The following is a 14309-nucleotide window of genomic DNA, read 5'->3' as shown; positions in this document are numbered from 1 at the left end:
CTGCCCACCACTGCTCCGGCCCTTCTTCCCCACTCCTGGGATAGACCATGGTGTAGTCCGTCCTGTCTAGCCTGGCCACCCTGATGTCCCCAGAAACCTGAAGCAGAGACAGGGCTCCCTGTGCAAGATCCCTGCTCACTTTCTATCCACCCATGTTCCCACCACTCTTTGGTCCCCAAACCTCTTCACTAACATGCTCACGACACTGACATTCAAGCTATGGAGGCCCAGGGAGGAGGCCCAGAACCCTGGTAGCAAATGGCATCCTCTGAGGAAATTAGACTTGAGGGAGGGTCCTCAGGTTGAGAGAAACACAGTGCTACCCTATTGTCCTAGAACAGTGGTCGGCAAACTCATTAGTCAACAGAGCCAAAGACCAACAGTACAACGATTGAAATTTATTTTGAGAGCCAAATTTTTAAAACTTAAATTTCTTCTAACACCACTCCTTCAAAATAGACTTGCCCAGGCCGTGGTATTTTGTGGAAGAGCCACACTAGAGGGGCCAAAGAGCCGCATGTGGCTCGCGAGCAGCAGTTTGCCGACCGTGGCCCTAGAAGGATGGGAAGGGAAAAGTAGAGAAGGGATGCTGACTTCTCTGTGCTTCCCACAGACCTTAATTTGGCACCTCTGGGACCAACCCCTACAGGATGACTCTTTCCTGCAAGTCATCCTTCAGGACTTGTGCTCAGAAAAGAAAGGAAGGTAAGATAGATGCAGAGGAGCCTGACTCCTTAACAAAGCTACAGCAAGTCTCCTGCCTCTGATCCATAATTCAGTCACATGGACCAGAACCCACTCCAGCAGCTACTTCAGAAAGGCAGGGGGACTTGTGGGAAGGTAGTGAGTCTAGGAGAGAAGATCAACTAGAACTAGGAACCTAGGAGCTCAGGAGCAGCCTGTCTCTTCTGAAGCCACAGGATTCTCAAATCTCTGCGTCTCCCTGTTTGTCCCAGCAAGGCCCCATTCAGTTGAGACTGACATCCACTGAGATGGAAGCTATGGTATCCTAGATCAATATTTCTACAAGAAAGAATCCAATTGGCCTAGCTTTAGTCAGGTGTCCAGCCCCCGTCCAATCAGTTTCCCAATCTAGCTGTTATTTGGCACAGTTCCCATTCAGGATGAGTGTGGGAGCAGAGCTTCTGAGAAGGGGCTTGGCAGGCAGAGCCAGTAACTAGGGTGCCCAATGCCCAGGGAGCCCCAAAACCAATTCCCAGAGACTCGAGATCCTGTGTCCTCTTATGGCTGCTCCCCATCACTGTGTTCTTCCTTCGGCCCCTCTATGGGAAACACAGCCTCTCCAAAACCTTTGGCTCAATGGATAGAGCGTTGGTCTGTGGATGAAAGGTCTAGGTTTGATTCCCGTCAAGGGCATGTACATTGGTTTCAGGCACATCCCCTGTAGGGGGTGTGCAGGAGACAGCTGGTTGATGTTTCTCTCTCATCGATGTTTCTCTCTCATTGATGTTTCTAGCTCTCTACCCTCTCTGTAAAAAAATTAATAAAATGTCTTTTTTTTTAAAAAGAAAGGAAGGAAGGAAGGAAGGAAGGAAGGAAGGAAGGAAGGAAGGAAGGAAGAAAACACAGCCTCTAGGAGAGAAAAACGGCTCTAGATAAAATCCTGCTTGGGACGGGGAAGGACACCCCTTCCCCTGGCTCAGGCTCCCATCCCTGCTCCTTATCTCCCCAGGTTCATTGGCTTGGTCACAATATTGCTCAAGCCCTTGGTGATAAAACCAAGAAAAGTTCTTTTTGTGAAGGACCTGACCCTCCTCAACCATTCCATGAAGCCCACACATGTGAGTTGAGTCCCAGGAAGGGTGGTTGGAGGATTGGAGACAACCCGAGAAACTGGGCTCCTCTGCTCCAGCAGAGGGCCCGTGACCTCATCCAGAGACTGCGTCCTGCGCTCAGGGGTCCCATCACTGCCACCTTCCCCCTGACTTCCCCACTCGCCCGCCCGCCCACTTAGACTATCTACAATACATGGTCATCCGCTGGGTGTCTGTGACTGCGCTAGGCCTGGGATACTAAAGAGAATGAAACCCACCGTCTGCTGGAGTAGGCACCACTCAGATCACAAGTGCTCCAGCACAGTGGGCAAGAGTGGAGAGAGCTAGGTCACTGAGGTCAAGAGGGGATGAATGATTCTGCTTGGAGGCCGTGGAAGGCTTTCCAGAGGAGGTGGCCGAGCCGTGTGGAAGCAGACGAAGACCAACCAGATGAGAACCCACAAAGGCTACCGTATGTATTGAGAACTGGCGATAGCAGGGGAGTCGGCCACCATCACGTGGGTTTGGCAGAGACTCGAAGGCAGGCAGAGGAGAAGGGAAACGACAGCTGAAAAAGGGGAGACTCCGGTGCTTGTGGATGGGAGGTTGTTGGCCTGGGAAAGCTGTAAGTGATGTCACTAGAAGCTGGGCATCATATGTGATTGGTTAGGGTGCACATTTGGCTTTCTCCGATTAGTCCTAAGCTGGAAGTGCGGACAAAAATTAGGGCAGTTGCAGTTATTAATCCAGTCCTGGCCATTTGGGGCTGATCACTGTTGTTGGCTTCCTGGATTGTTGCTAGAGCTAGTGGTCTGGCTTCCTGTCAGTCTGGTTTATAGCACACTGGCTTTCTGTGCTGGTTATTGTAGACACTGGCTTGGTTTCCTGGGCTGGTGGGGCAGAGCTCTGTTTGCCTGTATGCTCTGGCTTATTGTCCATTTGCCTATTCAGTTTCTCAGTTTATAGCTTCCCTGCACCCAGACTGCACAAGGCCCCATGGTGTGGCATTGCACTATGGCCAGCACACTCCACCCTGGAGAACTGGGCATGGGCCCACCAGGCTGGGCTGCGTTTCAGTGTGGGGCTTGGCTAAGGATCGCATGGTCTGGTGTATAGCTCCCTTGTCTTTGCCTTGTAGTGCACTATCACCCTAAATGTGGCCCAAATGACCAGCCAGGATATTGAGAAGACAGGTATGGCTTTTCATGGAGCTTACCCCTGCCTTTCCCCAATCTATAGCTGGATGGGCATTTTGAGACCTTCAAGACCCAACCCTTGAGGCCTACAGAAGGATTGTAACCAGGTTAGGGTTTAGAGGCCAGATCCCCAGACACAGCTGAGGCTATCTGTCCCCTTAATGTGTCCATTTGTCATCTCTACATATGCATCCTCTATGGGCTGCAGGGAGAGCTAAGGATGGCCATTTCCAAGAGCCCCCATGTGTGGAGAGTGGGGCCCAGGGTTACTAAGGATAGGTGGGGGTCCATGGAATGTTCTGGGGCAGACATGTGCCCTTATCAGATCTTGGCCATATTTTCAGTCAGAAACTAGTCTTTGGGGATAGAATGATAAAATGGGGAAAATACCTCAATGTCCTGCGCCAGCCCTGAGAGCTGACCCTGGACTGTGTTTCCCCAGGAGATGGAGACCTCCTAGGCGTAACTGCCCTGGAAGCAGCCAGGCAGAAGCAGATGGCTCCCAGCTACGTCGCACACAAGGAACTGTCCTCAAAGCCGCAGCACTTTCAGGTTGAAAGCCCATGGAACTTGCACGACACCTCATGGTGTTCCAAGTTATCCCACCTCTCCACAAGTCCCCAACCTAAGGGCCTCGTTTTGTCCCCGGTAGGTCCAAGTGAAGGTGTTTGAAGCCCGCCAGCTCATGGGCAACAACCTCAAGCCATTGGTGAAGGTGGTCATTGGAGGCCATCAGAACCACACCCGCACAAAGATGGGAAGCAACCCTTTCTTCAACGAGGTGGGCTGCACCTGCCCTTCAGGGCTGAATGGGGCGCTTTGGCCAGTTGAGCCCATCGAGCTGGGCATTTCCTGCAGGCAGGCAGCCAGCTTGCTCCTGGACTGGAGTGTTTTCCTGTGTTCCACAAACACTTACCGAGAACCTACAGAGGGTGGAGCACTGTGCTTGGCACTGGGACCACAGATGGATAATTTGAGGGAATGATGGATAGAACTGTAGATGGGGGGAGGGAAGCCTGCACAATGCACTGGGGTCTGTCATGAATGGCACTTGGGAGTCATAGAGGGACTGAAGCAGGAGAGTGACAGAGCCAGGTTTGCATTTGGAAAGGAGGGAGTGGTGGTGGAGAGGACTGACAGGGCAATCTGGAAGGAGACAGAGGCTCCACTCTCCACTCCAGGGCGCTAGCTGGCCTCCAGCTGCTCATAGCAGGTTCTCTGGAAATCCCCACCCTGCCCTTTATCCAGGCAGAAACCCTCCAGGGGCCGGCAGGCCTCTGCTTCCGGAGGAGGAGGAGTGTGAGGGCAGTGTAGGCTGAGAGACAGGAAGAAGCTACCTTGGGGCTCACTGAGAACTAACTCCATCCCCATCCTGTCCTTCAGATCTTCTTCCAGAATTTCTATGAGATTCCTGCAAAGTTCTTCGATTACTCCATCTTAATCCAGGTAAAGAACCAGAAAAGATGGGCCCACTCTCTTGTCCCACCTCAATCCAAGGAAGCACTTCAGTCCCCCCAGCCCCACCCTTAGAGCCAGAGTCACCCCAGATGGTCTTTCTGACCCCAGGGCAGCATCTCTACCACCTCTTTCACTCTCCTGCAGCCCAGACCCTCATTCATTCATTCATTCATTCAGCAAATATGGAATGCCAACTGCTAGGCCCTGACCTGGACACTGAGGTGAACAAAGCAGCATCTCCCCAAGTACCAGGGCTCTCATGGCACCAGAGGATCCCTAATATTCTGGGGGGGAAGGGGTGTGCACATTCCACTCTTCTACCAGAAGGAGCTCGGGAACAGTGGTGAACATGTGTTTATCAGATGCCTCGTTTGTCCCAGCACAGGGCTGAGGAGAAAGAGGAGGCCACCCCCTCAGAGTTCCACATTTGTGGGAACACAGGCACATGGGAAATACCAGGACAGCAGGTGGTGAGAGTCCAGTGGCACACTTGGCTTTGTGTTGATCTTTGGGTTGAGTAGGTGAATTGGCCTCTTTAATCCATTTCCTCGTCAGGGAAATGGAGCTGAAAACCGGACCCCCCACAGGGTTTCTCTGAGAAGGAGAAGAAACCTGTGTGGCTGTACAGAACCCGCTACTGGATGTGCCCTTACAGCTCCTGCCCCGGGCGCGGAGGACGCTGGGCTGTGTGAACTGAACTCTTTCTGGCCGTTCCCCTGCAGGTGCAGAATGCCTCAGGGATAAGAGCCACTTCGGAGATCGGCAGATTCCAAGTGAGCACTGGGGGAAGGGGGAGGTTTGGGGAAGGGTCACCGAGACCCACCCACCCTGGGCTCCACCCACAGGGCCAGGAAAGGACTTGGATTCTCAAGCGAAAGATCCAGCTTTGAATCCATCCGCCTACTGGGTGACTTAGACAAGGCATCCTGGGCCTCTGCTTCCTGCAATGAGGATGATAGCTACTCAGGGCTGCTGTGAGGATTAAGGCACATCACATTCATGAGAACGCTGGGTGCCATGTTGACGTCCCCACACTTATAATGAGATTCAGTTCAAGCCTCTGTCTCCGGGAAACGGAAGCAGAAGATCCAAAAAGGCCAACCTAATTGTCCAAGAAACCAGACAGGCTGCTACCTATGAGGACAGACCAGAAAGTTTGCTTTGGACAGACACAGGCTGAAATGAGGAAAGTTTACACATCACAGAGTGCTGCGCAGATTCCCCAAATCCAGGAAGATCGGAAGAGGCAGGGTCGCCAGGTTAAAGACAGGAGGTCCCATTAAACCTGAGTGTTAAACAGCAGGGCTTTGTAAATAGAAGTATGTCCCAAACACTGCATGGCTCCTCACAAAATATTGCAGGGACAAAGTATACTGAAAAGTAGTCATTGTATACGTGCATAAAAATGTAAGTAGGCACCTGTATTTTTATTCAAATTTAAGCAGTCATCTGTATTAAACCTGGCAACCCACAAAAAGCGCTTCACCTGTTAGTGTCGCTGTAGGAGGAACACATGAGGCTGAAAGTGGTAACGATTCTAAATTTGTTGTGACGTTTGTGACAGAAGGGCTGAGAACAAAATGCCATCAGCAGGCCAGAGGAAGGGGAGTGGGATATTTATGTCTACCGTAAAGGCCAGAGTAACCGGGACGACCAGGTGCAGGTGGGAGGCGGGTGTACGTGGTCCATTGGAAACTGGGTAAGGCGATTGATGTCTTTAGAGATCTGTAATGAGCATCTGGGAGGGGGGAGAGCCCCAAGCTGGGTATAATGGAGCACAGAGTAAAGAATGTGCCCAACATTCCAGCCGGTTGTTTTTTCCTGTAAGCTGGGCTTCCTATAAGCTGAGGTTGATGAAGGAGGCTGATCTCGTTCTTCTGTGACTTCTTCGTGCTTAGGTGGGATGTATTAATAGAAATGTCCCTAATTAATTGGTGATTGAGGAAGGGGATGATCTCTAGTGTGGGTCTGGAATAGCATCATTTCCCCTATGGACCTGTTGGCAATTGCCTGAATGTGGTTTTGGAGGAAGGAGGAAAAGGCTCTTAGGATGCCTGGGCCAAAGATAGTGCCAGGAAGAGCATTAAGAGGGTCCCAACTAGAGGGAGGAGCCAGGAGGTCCAGTTAAGGTTCGGTAGCCAGCTGCCCAGGATTCTGAAAGTTGTTGTCAGACTTTTGAGACCCTTTCAACTAATTTATTGGCTCCATCCCTTACTCTGCCAGACTGGTTGGCATAAAAACGGCATTTTTAAAGTACCGAGTGCAGGGGAAAGGTAGAGAATATGCCCAACATCACCCCAAGAAAAGGCAAATTTAGGACAAATTAAAGTTAGGGTACTTTCTCACTACTTGCAACAAGCACATGAACAGTCTTGAACTGCCTCCCCCCCCCCCCCCCCCCCCCCCATCTTACTCTCCAAGCCACAGTGCAGGCTTAGAAATTAAGATTCTAGAGAGTAACTAGCAGGAGATAAAAAATGTTGTGCTTTTGACAAAGGGTACTGTGAAATTTTCAGAGAATAACCAATCATATGAATTGCTGAGTAAAATACAGAGGTTGGAAAAAAATCTGAGCTTTAAAAAAAAATCACTTTTTTGGAAATTTTCAACATACACAGAAGTAGAGAGAAAAGTATAAATTCCCACCTCCTCATCACTCAGCTTCACCAATTCATTGCAACTGGGTTTTTATCCAGCCCATTTCCCCAGCCCCAATGAATTACTTTGACTCAGTCCTCGTACATGGCAGTTTAATTAAAAATATTTTAGTGTGTAGTTCTAAAACATATCTTATTAAGCATAACAAATATGACCATCGCATTTAATTTAAAACCTTTTTAATTTGGTGTTCAAATTCCCCTAATTGTCTTGTGAATTCCTTTTACAGTTTGCCCAAACCAGGTGCATACATTGCAGTTGCTTAAAATGTATTATTAGGACTCTTTTATCCTGTTGGTCCCATCCCCCTTTTTTCTTCCAATTTATTTATTAAAGAAACACCTTTGTCCTATAGAGTCCCCTCCCGCTGCCCCATCTGGGTTTTGCTGACTGCACCTCCAGAGGACCAGGAGTTCTCAGGTCCCTCTGCCCAGATGCTTCATCTCGAGGCGGCCTCACCAGACTTGGGGCAATTGTTTGGCAAGATGGCTTCAGCAGGAGGCACAGATGTCTGCTGGTCTCTCTCTTTGTGTTGGTAACAGCTATTGATGACCACTGCCAAGATCTTCTGCTTCCTTCGAGATGGCTGAAGTTTTGGGTGTTGTTTTTTAGGGGTGACTGGCTTTGTTTCCTTCCAGCTTTATTGAGGTATAATTGACATATAATGAATTATACACATTTAAAATATGTAATTTGATACATTAAAAAAATACACACACACCCATGGAACCACCGTCATAATCAAGATAATGAACATACCTGTCACATCAATCATCCCCAAAAGTTTCCTTGTGCCCCTTTGTAGTTTTTGCCTCTAACCCCAACTCACCCCCTCATCCCCAGGCAATCAACGGTCTGCTTTCTGTAACTATAGATTGTACTTTCTAGAACTTCATATAAATGGAATCATACAGCATGCACTTTTTTTGTTTGACTGCTTTCACTCAGCATAATTATTTTAAGATTCATCCATTTTTCACACATCAATAGTTCATTTCTTTTTTCTTTCTTTTTTAATATATTTTATTGATTTTGTACAGAGAGGAAGGGAGAGAGACATAGAGCCAGAAACATCAATGAGAGAGAGTCATCGATCAGCTGCCTCTTGCACACCCCCTACTGGGGATATGCCCGCAACCAAGGTACATGCCCTTGACTGGAATTGAACCCGGGACCCTTCAGGCCCCAAGCCAATGCTCTATCCATTGAGCCAAACCGGTCTCAGCAATAGTTCATTTCTTTTTATTGCTGAGTAGTATTCCATTGTATTGCTATACCACAGTTTGTTTATCCATTCATCTGTTGATGAACATTTAGATTATTTTCAGGTTTTGGCTATTACAATAAAGCTGCTGTAATATTTCTATATATACAAGTCTAAGTGACCATTATGACTGGTCAACTGGAACAACCAGTTGACCAGTTGCTATGATGCGTACTGACCAACAGGGGGCAAATGCTCAATACAGGAGCTGTCCCCTGGTGGTCAGTGTGCTCCCATAGCCAACCTCCCGTCCCTCCTCTGGCTGGCCAGCCCCATGGGCCACAATTGGCCACAATCGCCGGTCAGGCTGAGAGACACCACCCATGCACGAATTCATGCACCAGGTCTCTAGTTGATGTATAAATCTTAGAGTAGACATATGCTTTAATTTCTCTGGAGTAGATATATAGACGTAGAATGACTAGTTCTAATGGTAAGTGTATGGTTAACTTTGTTGTTGTTTTTGTTAATCCTGACCCAAGGATATTTTCCATTGATTTTTAGAGAGAGTGGAAGGGAGGGGGAGAAACATCATTGTGAGAGGACACATTGATTGGTTGCCTCTTGCACATGCCCCAACCAGGGCTGCAATCGAGATATATACACTTGACCTGGACCCTTCAGTCCACAGGCTGATGCTCTATCCACTGAGCTGAACTGGGTAGGACTAAAGAAAATTCTTTTATATATATATATATATATATATATATATATATATATATATATAGCACACACACACACACACACACACACACACACACATATATATATATATATATATATATATATATCAATAATATATATATATATATTATTGATTTTTTACAGAGAGGAAGAGAGAGGGATAGAGAGTTAGAAATATCGATAAGAGAGAAACATTGATCAGCTGCCTCTTGCACACCCTCCACTGGGGATGTGCCCACAACCAAGGTACATGCCCTTCACCAGAATCAAACCCGGGACCTTTCAGTCCACAGGCCAATGCTCTATTCATTGAGCCTAACCGGTTTCGGCAAGAAAATTCTTTTTTTTTTTTTAAATATATTTTATTGATTTTGTACAGAGAGGAAGGGAGAGAGATAGAAAGTTAGAAACATCGATGAGAGAGAATCATCGATCAGCTGCCTCTTGCACACCCCCTACTGGGGATGTGCCTGCAACCAAGGTGCATGCCCTTGACTGGAATCGAACCTGGGACCTTTCAGTCCCCAAGCCGATGCTCTATCCATTGAGCCAAACCGGTCTCGGCAAGAAAATTCTTAATGGTGTTTTCATAAAATTCCAAACAAGCTTTATCACTTTATATTCCCATCAGAGATATATTAGAGTTTTAGTTGCTCCACATTCTTATCAACACTTGATAAAGTCTATCTTATTTTATTTTAGTCATTCTAATTACGTGTAGTTGTATCTCATGGTGATACACTTCCCTGATGACTAATGATGTTGAGCATCTTTTCATGTGCTTATTTGTCTTGAATATATCTTCTTTATCTGTTCAAAATGTCTGTTCAAACTTTTTGCTTGTTTTCATTGGGTTGTTTTCTTACTATTTAGTCTTGAAATTGTCTTTTATATTCTTAAGCCCATTATCAGATATATGATTTGGAAATATTTTCTGCCAGTATATGACTTGTCCTTTCATTTGTTTGATAGTGTCTTTCAGAGAGCAGAAGATTTTTAAATTTCAATGAAAGCCCAATTTATCAGATTTCTTTTATGAATTGTGCTTTTGTTGTTGCCTCTAAGAAATCTTTGCCTACTCAATCCAAGGGGGTATGGTTTTAAAGCAGGCCTGACATGCAGAACTGGGCACCGCTCTGTGGACCCTTCAGATGTGAGTGACAGGGGTGGCCTTGCTCCGTAGCACATCAATGCTGTACCACATGCTGCAGCCTCAGTCAGAGACCTTCTCACAGGAAAAGGGAAAACTCATAGTCTCTCTGCCAACAATTCTCTTGACCATTCTCTTCCCCATCCAGGCAGTGCTGCTTGGTGGTTAAGTGTCCTTCCAATCCAGGCCTCCCCTTTTACTAGCTATAAGACTTTGAGCACTTCCCTCAAACTCACTATCTTCCTCTAGAATGGAGGAGACATGGACCAACTTCCAGCTTGTTGCAAAGACTTAAAAAGTTAGGGCAGGTCAAGTGGCTAATATTGTCATCAGCATAGCTAGTATTACAAATCTTGGCAGGTGGTGCTAATTAATCTTTATTCCACTCTTTGTCTTTTCAGACAGATATTGGTTTTATCTACAATTCTCCAGGTAGGTAAATAGTTGCAAATATGTGTGCCTTCTGAAAAAGACCAGGCCAGGTGTCAAAACATCATAAAATCTTTGTATGTTGAACATATGGGGAGAGTAGTCAAGGGTGTGAATTATTTTTCATACTTGATAATATTTTATGGTGCTTCATGGCATTTTATCTTGTTTTGTAAGAACATCTTTCTCTTTAAAACTGAAGAAATCCCTTTGGGTCAAATGCTAATATTTTAATGCAGCTTGTGCTGACTTTCTTTTTTAAAATTGTTATTTATTTATTGATGAGAAAGAGAGAGAGAGAGAGACTTTGATTTGTTGTTCCACTTACTTAGGTATTCATTGGTTGATTCTTATATGTGCTCTGACCAGGGATTGAACCTGCAACCTTGGAGTATCAGGATGACGCTCCAACTAACTGAGCTACCTAGCCAGGGCCAGCCTTTCTGTTTTTGAGTTCATTGGGGAATTGAAGTTTGGGCAGAGATTTCCTCTGTGACCTGGCTAATATACCAGGTTCACGTTGGGACTTGAAGTTGGGGAGAATGCTTGTCTTTCTCAGACCAGGATCGTAACAACTTTATGTTCCCAGAATGAGAAAGAGGGGTCCTTGTTTTCTAACAGCATTAGCTGGCAGCCTGGTGAGTGCACCATCTTGGCTTAACGGTAGGAGTGACTCTCATTGTCCTACTACTGGATAGCAACTGATATATGATTGCACACTCCTCTCCCCCACAAACAAAGCCAGGTTTCAGGGGAGAATAATGGAAACTGGAAGCTGGTCTCCCATGGACCCTCTGACTTTCCAGATCACGCACTCCAGAGGAAGTGGTTAGGCCTCTGCCAACCAAATGAACCCCACAGTGGTGTGAGAGGCTACCTGAAGGTCACCATCTGTGCTCTCGGTGTGGGAGACCAGGCCCCGGTGAGGCTGCCCCCGCCCATGCCCAAGTAACCTTTCCTGCCCTCACTGCTTCTGTGGGGCACCCCTGGGCCTTCACGTGCTTTCATTGTCCACGATGTCACTTCAGAGTTGTCCACTTATTCCCCCAGTGGCTGTGGCCGTGACCTCCCGGCAACTTTGACCCTGCCAGCTCTCTGGTCTCTCCAGGTAGATCAAAAGCTGCCCTATGATGTCGATGACACCAAAATTCACATCTTGAAGTCAACAATAGTCCCGGTGAACCTGGCCTACTTACAGTTCTTCATCTACTGTGCAGAGGACCTTCACCTCAGTGAGAGTCAGGGTGGCAGGGAGGAAGCAACTCTGAGGTGCCCTACATGGTGGCACCTAGGTTCCCATGGGGTTTGCCTGTCCCATATGGACACTAAGATCTGGGGTGAGGGAGAGGGTAAAGCTAAAATCCACCAAGAGTAGTTTTATGCAAACCCTATCATACCCATTAAATTGGGTCGTTTATTCCTGAGCTGTCTTTGATGCTCGGGAGCAGAGGTTCACTATGCCAGCCCCATCCCTCTGCCTTTATGGGTCATGCCACAGAACAGCACACACAGAGACAATGAAAATGGGAGAGGTCTTTCCAGGGGGCGCCAAACTACATTATGGGGGAGGGTTTTAAGGTGACCTCTCCATTTCCTTGTCCTCAAAAAAACAAACAAAACACCACACACACACACACACACACAAAAAAAAAAAAAAAAAAAAAAAAACAAAAAAAACCTGTTATCTCAGAAATCTTTTAACTTCTTGTTTACAGAGAAACACCATTTAGTGAGTCCAATGTTGGAAGTGGAACTAATCGGGGAAAAGGTAAGTGTAGAAAGGGTATGTGGCTTAGAGAAATGGTCACCCAGAAAAACATGGTGTGGGGTAAGACTCGGTTGGTAGGCAGGACTCCAGGAATCATCTCCCAGTTCTTCCATTAAAAGGCCATGTGATCCCACTGGACCAGGAACTCAGTGAAGGTGGAGCCATGGCTTAGCCCCATCTCCCAGAGCTGTGCCCTGTGCCCAGTGCCCAGCATGGAGAAGATGCCCCTGAAAACCAAAGACACAAATGCCTGATGAGTGAGTGACTGAATGAAGCAACACGCTGCAAATGAGCCTCGCTGAACCCGGCGCCATCCCTTCTGAGCCTCTGTTCCTTCATTTATAAACTGAGGGTTCTAGCAAGAGAGTTGCTGGCATTCCATGAATGTCTGAACAGAGTAGCATTTTCCAAAGTGTGCTGATGGATGCTTTGTGCAAAAAGAATCCTGTGTTCAAATTCGGTGAATGCTGGGCTCACGTTAAGTAAGCTTGTCTCAGAATTTAAAAACCATCATTTCCACCATTTTGTTCTACCTATTAGAAGTCATTAAATCCAGCCCATATATAAGGGGAGGGGTTAGGTAGTGTCACCTTTTGAAGGAAGTAGTGCCAAAAAACCGGTGGACATACCTTAGGACCACCACTCTGAGCACGGTTTGGATTCAAGATCTAGATAAGATGATCTTCAGTGATAGTTGAAACCTATTTTCAAAATTTTAATATGTCAGTGCTTTTCTGAGTGTGTATTACAAAGCTTAGCCAGTCCCACTACCCTTTGAGTTCTCTGACATGACTGCTTAGATTAAGACTAGATTTTTAAAATGATGCTTCGAGAAGAGATACCATGTGTGCTGCTGCTGTTGGAGCTGTTTTGACCACTTTTCTGTTGGGATCGTAGAGTTTATCTGACACAATCTAAGTGTTAAGGGATCGGAACCTGGGTAGGTGCACAAAGGACCAAAGTTGTAGCTGATGAGAGGTTGTCCAAGTGTCTTTAGGCCAAGGGCGTCCCATGATTAGCCCTGTGGGCAGACCCGAAGGGCTGGAAGGTGAGGCCTGTGGAGGGAGCAGGGGACAGACTGGCACTGACACCGCTTTGGGATATTCCCAGCTGAAGACACAGGTGAAGACCCAAACCGAGAACCCCATCTGGAACGAGATCCTGACCTTACAGATTCAGGTATTACCCTCCCATCATGCCTGCCTCCTCCCCTGCCCCACAAACGGAAAGGATGTTTGGGTGTTGGTGTGTGTATCAGTGTGGTGGAAGCGGGGGGGGGGGGGGGGGGGGGGGGGGAAGGGGCGCCCAAGAAGCACCTGAGGGAGCACGAGAAAGCCCAGGACTATTATGGAAAACCATACTGCATCCAGGATTAATAAATAAGTGAGCCATTCAACTGAGCATGCCAGAAAACTTAAATGTGTCCTCTCACTTACATTCATAAAGATTGTTTTGTTATTTAATGTAAGACTCGTTCTATGCATTATCTCCTAGGCCAAATGCCCAGAATAGAATGTCAGCTCTTTGTTGATGGCCTAGAGGTACCATGGGCCCAACATGGTTGGGCTATTGGTTCCTACACTAAATGCCCAAGAGGCTCTCTGTGAAGCGTCCTGAGGCCTGATTTTTATAGCCTTGCAGTCCTTCTCGGTCACCTGTCAATGGTGTGGATGCGGTTCTCTTCAAGCCCTGGCAGCCAGGCTTCCAAGAGCCGGGTGCACAGTGAGGGAGGCACGTCTGAGGGAACCTGGGCACTCTCATGAGCGCAAGGCACAGAACTCTGGGTGCCATCTATCGGCCACCCAGAGTGTTTGGTTCCTTACTTACATTTGTGAGACATGAAATTAACTAAAGAGCTCCCTCTTCCCTCCTTCAGACCCTCCTCGCTTTCTTAGCAGCTTCCCCAGTCTGCCTCCAGTGAGTCATC

The 14309-nt window shown here is 47.3% G+C and overlaps 1 protein-coding gene across 1 annotated transcript in view; it reads left to right on the top strand.

Moving 5' to 3' along the window:
• Window positions 1–14309, top strand: part of FER1L5 (fer-1 like family member 5) — a 51623-nt gene that overhangs the window by 10532 nt on the left and 26782 nt on the right. The window contains exons 3-14 of the mRNA XM_045587259.1: window positions 614–705; window positions 1694–1802; window positions 2914–2968; window positions 3414–3523; window positions 3624–3752; window positions 4355–4417; window positions 5152–5202; window positions 10587–10617; window positions 11421–11536; window positions 11723–11846; window positions 12330–12382; window positions 13493–13561. Coding sequence (XP_045443215.1) covers window positions 614–705; window positions 1694–1802; window positions 2914–2968; window positions 3414–3523; window positions 3624–3752; window positions 4355–4417; window positions 5152–5202; window positions 10587–10617; window positions 11421–11536; window positions 11723–11846; window positions 12330–12382; window positions 13493–13561 — 1002 coding nt within the window. The remainder of the gene's footprint in view (window positions 1–613; window positions 706–1693; window positions 1803–2913; window positions 2969–3413; window positions 3524–3623; window positions 3753–4354; window positions 4418–5151; window positions 5203–10586; window positions 10618–11420; window positions 11537–11722; window positions 11847–12329; window positions 12383–13492; window positions 13562–14309) is intronic.

The sequence above is a fragment of the Pipistrellus kuhlii genome, unplaced genomic scaffold (assembly GCF_014108245.1).
Source record: "Pipistrellus kuhlii isolate mPipKuh1 unplaced genomic scaffold, mPipKuh1.p scaffold_m20_p_27, whole genome shotgun sequence".
NCBI lineage: Eukaryota > Metazoa > Chordata > Mammalia > Chiroptera > Vespertilionidae > Pipistrellus > Pipistrellus kuhlii.
This window is presented reverse-complemented; position numbering and strand designations above follow the sequence as displayed.